General features: G+C 41.6%; 1 protein-coding gene across 1 annotated transcript; it reads left to right on the top strand.

Annotated features, from left to right (window-relative positions):
* The first annotated feature begins 274 nt into the window (after window positions 1-274).
* LOC123069752 (asparagine synthetase [glutamine-hydrolyzing] 2) lies at window positions 275-6,416 on the top strand. Its single transcript, XM_044492689.1, has 15 exons — window positions 275-553; window positions 631-731; window positions 1,656-1,794; window positions 2,086-2,181; window positions 2,344-2,485; window positions 3,374-3,469; window positions 3,645-3,739; window positions 4,247-4,408; window positions 4,597-4,677; window positions 4,754-4,975; window positions 5,075-5,209; window positions 5,313-5,393; window positions 5,491-5,577; window positions 5,702-5,809; window positions 5,905-6,416. Exons 2-15 carry the CDS (start codon window positions 652-654, stop codon window positions 6,148-6,150), a joined length of 1,770 nt encoding a protein of 589 aa, XP_044348624.1. The 5' UTR covers window positions 275-553; window positions 631-651; the 3' UTR covers window positions 6,151-6,416.
* The last annotated feature ends 1,598 nt before the right edge of the window (window positions 6,417-8,014 follow it).

Here is an 8,014-nt window from a genome sequence, read left to right as displayed (position 1 = left end):
CTCTAACATCTGTTTGAGTTTTTTAATTTCTTTCCTAACACTCCCGAACGTATCCCGGCTCCACCGCTGCAAGTTAGTCGCCAGGTCCCGCAACTTGTGGCGTAGCGCTGCCACAGATGTGCACGGAGGGCCAACCCCCCATCCCGAAACTACTGTATCAAGGAAAGTCTCGTGCGCCTCCCACATGAGCTCGTACCTGAACGGTTTCTGAGTCCGCTCGTTGTTTTGTGATGGGATTTTATAAATGTTATCTCCATTTTCAAACGGTGCATACATTCATCCAAATTCAAATGGCCGACTAGCCAAACTATGGCAAACAGGGGCTTCGTGGGCCGAATCTGCGCGATCGGCCTGGCCCGCTACAAGCCCCAAACGCGCATCTCTCCTAGCCCCTCCCTGCCGCTCTACCACCACCGAGCCGCCGTAGAACGCAGTACCTTACCCCCCACCACCCGCGCCCGCGTCGCCGCCGGCGCCGTCGCCCGTCCGTCCTCGTCGGGGCATCGCCGTCCCCGCCCCGTTCGTCCGCAGCGTCTGGCCGCCGAGGCTTGAGGTACACCTTGTTCCCCTGTTTCTTTCCATTCAGCCCAGCGATTAGTCAAATCACCTTCAGAGCTCGTCGGCGCGCAGGTCCCGCCGGCCACCGCCACCATGTGCGGCATCCTCGCCGTCCTCGGCGTCGGCGACGTCTCCCTCGCCAAGCGCTCCCGCATCATCGAGCTCTCCCGCCGGTAACGCGCCCCGCCGTCTCACCACCCCCCCCCCCCCCCCCCCCTCCCCCCTCCCGCCTCCCCCCTGCGTGTTTGGTCCTGTGCCCCGTGCGCGCTAGCCCGTCTCGGAGGTATAGAGTTGAAGTTGGCGGCGGATTTGTGCGGTTGGCAATAGTAGGCGAGATGCGTGTCCACTTTGGCCCTGTGATGTCGCTCTCGCTTTATTTACCATTTTTAGTTATCCGACATCATCGTCAATTCGTCATTATTGTTTGATGGAAAAGCTATCTGGATAATTTGGTGTGGACATATTTGTGAGGATTTTATGTTAGATGAGTTGTTAATATGCGAGGGAAATTGTCGTCAACTTTGTAAAATTGTTTGTGATTGCTGTGTCGTGTCTACGTGCTCAGGAACCATGAGGTTTCGGGTTTAGGGAACAGAGTATGTACAGTATGTAGGCGTGTGTCTGTTGAGGTTCGGAATGTTCACACGATAATTTGGAAACTAGTGGCATTTTGTTTACTTAACAAGGTGCTTCACTTGTGTGGTCTTGCATATGCCTAAATTCTAGTGATTTCAAATTTATGAAAATGCAGTGTCTGTAGCAACGCCTCCCTAATGTGTGTGTGCACAAGTATGGAATATTTTTATGCAGAATTAGGACTTTTTTGTTTGCTATGTCTTATCACTTAGTCTGTGCAACTTCTCCCACTCTAGGAACTGCACGGTCATGAGGTAACAGTACTCAAGGTTGGACCTTAGATTAGAGTGAGTAGTTGACTTGTTGTTCAACACAACGTTGCATTAGATTAAACTGGATTCAGAGATCTTCGTGAACTAAAATTTCTGTGTGCTGCTTGTTATTGAAATGTCCTTAGGTGACACATGGTTCATTATATGAAATCTTATGAACCCACTGAATTAGTCTACCATTTTTCATAGATTACGGCACAGAGGCCCTGATTGGAGTGGTATACACAGCTTTGAGGATTGCTATCTTGCGCACCAGCGGTTGGCTATTGTTGATCCTACATCTGGAGACCAGCCATTGTACAACGAGGACAAAACAGTTGTTGTGACGGTCAGTATCTGCAGTGGGAATGCCGTTTTACTGTTTTCATTTTTCTTATCTGTGCTTTTATGATTCATTTCCATGTATAACATATGATTACGTCTCACTATTCTGCTTTTGGTAACTGGCATTTCTGTGTGGATAATTTTGTGATGGGATTTTATAAATGTTGTCTCCGATCTGTGCTCGTTGCATCTCTGAGACACGACCTTTTATCCACTATATTTCTGTACCAATTGAGAAAATATGTTTTGTTCTTTTCTTTTTTTTAACCACATCTTGTCTGTTTGACTTTTCCAGGTGAATGGTGAGATCTATAATCATGAAGAACTGAAAGCTAAGCTGAAATCTCATCAGTTCCAAACTGGTAGTGATTGTGAAGTTATTGCTCACCTAGTAAGTTTGTACTCTTATTTCTCTATGTTCAGTTTCTTTTGGTGTCCTATTGTGTAGCTTGGCTTCTGCCAACATTTTTTATGGTCTTTACCTAAGCATCGTCCTCCAGTGCATATATTTTATTTGTTAACATTTGTATTTCGAACTATATTGTTTTTACAGTATGAGGAATATGGGGAAGAATTTGTGGATATGTTGGATGGCATGTTCTCGTTTGTGCTTCTTGACACACGTGATAAAAGCTTCATCGCTGCACGCGATGCTATTGGTATCTGTCCCTTATACATGGGCTGGGGTCTTGATGGTATGCAGAGATTCTGTTCTTATAGACACTTTGTCCCTTTGATCGAAATCATGAACATGAAGTTATTATCTTTTTCCTCCCAAATTTATCTTGGTCTGGACTTTTGGTATTGGTTTGCTTGGTCATGCAACTGTTTCAGTGGTCGATCCATGTATCATGAAGAGGAGAAAAACAGGTTGCGTGTAGGCCCATTTAAATTAAGTTTGAGATTAGAAGTAGATATATCACCGCTTGCCTATTTCCTTAGAATAGGATTCGATAAGGCCAATTAATTTGCAAAAAAACAATAAAAGATAATAACCCTAGATCTATCATGGGCTCACATCCCACAAAATCTGGAGTGCTGTCTCTCACCACCTGTAGTTTGATAACTAGAATATAGAGGTGCCACTCACTATCTGGATATATAAGATATATTGACATTTTTTTCCGTAATATTTGTTACTAGTTACAGAATCACAATCATAGGAAAAAGCTTTTGAATTCGACTCAAACGGTATCAATTTTGTGTCACATAACTCACATATCGTAGGATTGTTTTTCTGGTCAAATATTCGGCCAACCAAATTATCTTGTATACCCAGACTAAGGGAGTGCCTAGGTTCTGATGCCTATGATAGTGTGCAATTTGAATGTCTGATGGGAAAGATGTGGATAGACACAATATTTCCCAAGCTGACTGTTAAATTCGTTATATGGAGTTAGCTATGCCAAAGATTCTGAGTCCTGTGAACTGTTGAAAAATATAGTTGGCTGTTTGTATTTGCAAGTACATTGTTCTGGAATAAGCAGGTGCTGTAGTGTTTGTATCTGTTACAACTTGGCTCAACTCTATGCATTTATGTAGTGGCTACTATGCATTAATTTGTATGTTCGTTGTTATTCCAGGGTCAGTATGGTTTTCTTCAGAGATGAAGGCGTTGAGTGATGATTGTGAGCGCTTCATATCGTTCCCCCCTGGGCACTTGTACTCAAGCAAAGCAGGTTCAACACTATAAAATGTCTTAATGAATTTGTGACAAATTGACGATCTTATCAGGCATCATACCATACATGTAGATTTGCAAACTCTGAAGGCAAAAATAGTATAAGCTACTATTAGTTGTTTCAGATATCCATTTGTCTTGCCTGGTAATCTGTTTTCTAACATTTATGCTAGGTGGCCTAAGGAGGTGGTACAACCCCCCGTGGTTTTCAGAAAGCATTCCCTCAACCCCTTACGATCCTCTCCTCATCCGAGAGAGTTTTGAGAAGGTCACACCTTTCTTTATGCTCTCTGTTACTCCCTCCGTTCCAAATTACTCGTCGTAGAATTGGATGTATCTAGAACTAAAATACATCTAGATACATCCATACCTGCGACAAGTAATTCGGAACGGAGGGAGTACATTTTTGCACCTTTTGATGCATAAAGTATACATTTGTAGTTATTTCATGTTAATCTCTTCTTGATTTGCTTCATGTTGATATGATGTATCGATGCCTCTGATTAGGCGATGCTTGTTTGGAATACCCTGGTTGATAATTCACGAGTAATACTAGGTTATTGCAGCTCTCTTGCAATCACAATTATGTCTTAGTGCAATGATCTCTGTATTAAGATCTTACATAGATGGCATGTTATTCAAAACAATGCTAATTGGTTATTAAGTATGTACATAGTATAAATAAGTTATTTTGTCTGACGGTTTATTTCATAAACTAAGTTTCTTCACGTATATCATCTACTATATTTTCTTAGATGAATTGCAAATTTCGCAGGCTGTTATTAAGAGGCTCATGACTGATGTGCCATTTGGCGTTCTCTTGTCTGGTGGACTTGACTCTTCTTTGGTGGCTTCAGTTGTTTCACGGCACTTGGCAGAAACAAAAGTTGCCAGGCAGTGGGGAAACCAACTGCACACCTTTTGCATCGGTTTGAAGGTACATTTCTCAATATTGTTTACTGGTCTATCCTCATTGCTGAGAATCACTTTAGGCCATCTTTCAAAATTTAAGTTGGTTTCTTGTTCTTATGAGTATCTTTTATAAGAAAAGGAGGCGTGTTTAGTTGAGTGATACAAGCAGAGGATACAATAGGACAGAAACTTAACACGTTCCATTTTTTGTAGGGTTCTCCTGATCTTAAAGCTGCTAAGGAAGTTGCTGACTACCTTGGCACTGTCCATCATGAATTACACTTCACAGTGCAGGTTCGTTATTTTTTTTCGTCCTTTGCATAGAGGAGGGGTCATTTTGTAGTTATTAATTCATCTGACTAAATCCCAGGAGGGCATTGATGCATTGGAAGAAGTTATTTACCACATAGAGACGTACGACGTAACGACCATTAGAGCAAGTACCCCAATGTTTCTAATGTCTCGGAAAATCAAATCATTGGGTGTGAAGATGGTTCTTTCAGGAGAAGGTTCTGATGAAATATTTGGTGGTTATCTTTATTTTCATAAGGCACCAAACAAGAAGGAACTCCATGAGGAGACGTGTAGGAAGGTAATTGAAGACAGAACTGCTCTTTCAGTTTATCATGGTGTATATGCACAACATGGTCAGCTGATGGACTTACTAGAGTTGTTTTGTCCTGACATTTAGATAAAAGCTCTTCATTTATATGATTGTTTGAGAGCAAACAAAGCAACTTCTGCCTGGGGTCTTGAGGCTCGTGTTCCATTTCTTGACAAAAGCTTTATCAATGTAGCAATGGACCTGGATCCTGAATGTAAGATGGTATGTATTTTCTTGCGATAATATAGTAATCTCACTCTAGCTCTATTCATTTATTATATCTAGCATTACCATCTTCTTATCTTTATCATCTTGAAAAAAATAGATAAGACGTGATCTTGGCCGGATAGAGAAATGGGTTCTGCGTAATGCATTTGATGACGAGGAGAAGCCCTATTTACCCAAGGTTGGAGAAGTTCATCCTTTTATTGTGCTATATGTGCTGTGTTACTTGCACATGCTTGTACGTATGCTCATAAGGAAGATTTATTTTCTGTGAACAGCACATTCTTTATAGGCAAAAGGAACAATTCAGCGATGGTGTTGGGTACAGTTGGATTGATGGGTTGAAGGACCATGCTAAAGCACATGTATACCATCTTTTCTTTGTCAAACAATTCATTAGCTGACATCTGTTTATTTATTTGTCTTACAATGCTTTTGTTTCACTTTTTACCCTCATCAGAATTGACAGTATCTCCTATTTATGTTCAGGTGTCGGATTCCATGATGACGAACGCCAGCTTTGTTTACCCTGACAACACACCCACAACAAAAGAGGCCTACTATTACAGGACCGTATTCGAGAAGTTCTATCCCAAGGTCCAGAAGCCACAACCAGCCTTTAATCTCATAGTTATATTCCGACCTATTTCATCTGCACCGTAAAACTTAAATCAACGTTTCAATTTGTGCAGAATGCTGCTAGGCTAACGGTGCCAGGAGGTCCCAGCATCGCATGCAGCACCGCTAAAGCTGTCGAATGGGACGCCGCCTGGTCCGAGCTCCTCGACCCGTCTGGCCGCGCCGCTCTTGGCGTGCATGATGCGGCGTACGAAGAGAAGGCTCCTGCATCGGTCGATCCTGTCGTGGATAACGTCTCCCGTTCACCTGCACATGACGTCAAAAGGCTCAAAACCGCCATTTCAGCAGCTGCTGTATAACCTTCTATTCCATGGTTCCAAAAATGCCGTCGCTTAGTTTAATTCTAGCTTTCCTGTCTGTAGTTCATTCAGTCATGCAGTGCAGAAATCTCTTTGCTCTACTTTTTCGTTCATGTTTTGCTTTCGCATGTATGTACCAAGTTAGTTTGTTTATGCAGTGAGCATTTGCGTTGTAAATAAATATTTCACCGTGGTTGATATCCTTAGTGTTTGGTTTGCAAACTGCAAACTTGCACTAATAAATTCCAACAATGATGCTTTCTATACTGCTCATGTTAGCGCACTATGACTCTCGGGAACACTTCTAGTCTGGAACCTCACTGAAGATGTCGTGAAAATTTTCACAAATAAGAGAAACCAAGTGGCATGCACACCCATATCAGTCATGTTACAGAATATTCAATTTGGGCTGTATTAAGCGGTTTGCATTCAACATGTTCGTATTCAATCTTAGCTTGGAATAATTCGAATGTATTGTCATGCTTTAACCTGCAGTCTATACACGCTGACTGCAGTTCCCGTTTTTCGGTTGGACCAATCTTACATTTTGGAGACTTATGTGGCACTATAGCACTGTGGAATATATATATATGTAACTAGGGTATTTGCACATTCTTATCCTTAAAGCACACACTTTTTAAAAATCTTTGCAGAAAATGGATTCGAACTCCTTTTGTCCTTGAAAACAACATTACCATGTCAATCACGTTTTTTTATTCAGGAAAACAAAAGCTGATCAACACCAGTTCAGAAAAAAAAGGTGGTCAGCGAATATCCTTCATTGAAGCAACTGAGATCCAACCTATCTGGCACACGCAAGTTATAAAGTGATTGAAATTCTTCAATATATCAAAAGTTGTTCCGTAAACAAAGGGTGTTAACAAAATTGACATTCCAACCATAACCAGGTTCTACACCGTGGACAAATCTCGAGGGTTGAGATAAGACCACCATTAGTAGAACTGACGAAAAAAAACACGAAGCTTACTGCAATTAAAAGTCAGCTGATATAACCAAAAGCTAGGGAAATGCATATAACACCTACCTTGGATGAACAAGGTCAAGATATGTATGCTAACAACCTACAACACTCTAATTCTTGAACGAATGACACCAATGAAGAGCGCCATGCTAAAGGAAAATACTCTTCAATTCAATAACACACGTGGCAGAACACGTTGAAATTGAACGGAACACTGAAGCGCACGACAAACTGCAAGAGGCAGAACGATCCCATTATGGAACAAAATGAAGAACAAGAGTACAAGCATCAAAGGTGCAGCTTCCAAAACACTGAAAACAGGCATTTTTTCACTGGCATTTTCAGGCATCATTTACAAAATGAAGAACAAGAGTACAAGCATCAAAGGTGCAGCTTCCAAAACACTGAAAACAGGCATTTTTTCACTGGCATTTTCAGGCATCCATAAAATGATCACAAGCCACGATAATTAATCAACTGCCCAGACAAATGGGCACAAAAGAACACTCCTCTACCTATGATTGACACCACCTCACGAAGTTGAAACGATCACATGTTGCACAAGGGCCAAGCAGCACGCCAGATCGACATTTCACATGTCCGACATCGAAAATACAGATATGAGATACCAGCAGTTATTGATTCCCAGTAAAAACAGCATTGCAAAAATACCAGCAGCAATTGTACGAATCTTGAAAGAGGGCTGGCAATAACAAAGATGACATAAAAGCAAGCTCAGGGCATACAAGTAACAACTTGGATGAACAACACACCACAGATTATTGATTCCCAGTAAAATAGCATCACGGAAATACCAGTGGTAATTGTAGGAACCTCAAAAGTTGAGCGACAACAAAGATCACATAAAAGTGAAGACACATA

Source organism: Triticum aestivum, chromosome 1A (assembly GCF_018294505.1).
Source record: "Triticum aestivum cultivar Chinese Spring chromosome 1A, IWGSC CS RefSeq v2.1, whole genome shotgun sequence".
Taxonomy (NCBI): Eukaryota; Viridiplantae; Streptophyta; class Magnoliopsida; order Poales; family Poaceae; genus Triticum; species Triticum aestivum.
This window is presented reverse-complemented; position numbering and strand designations above follow the sequence as displayed.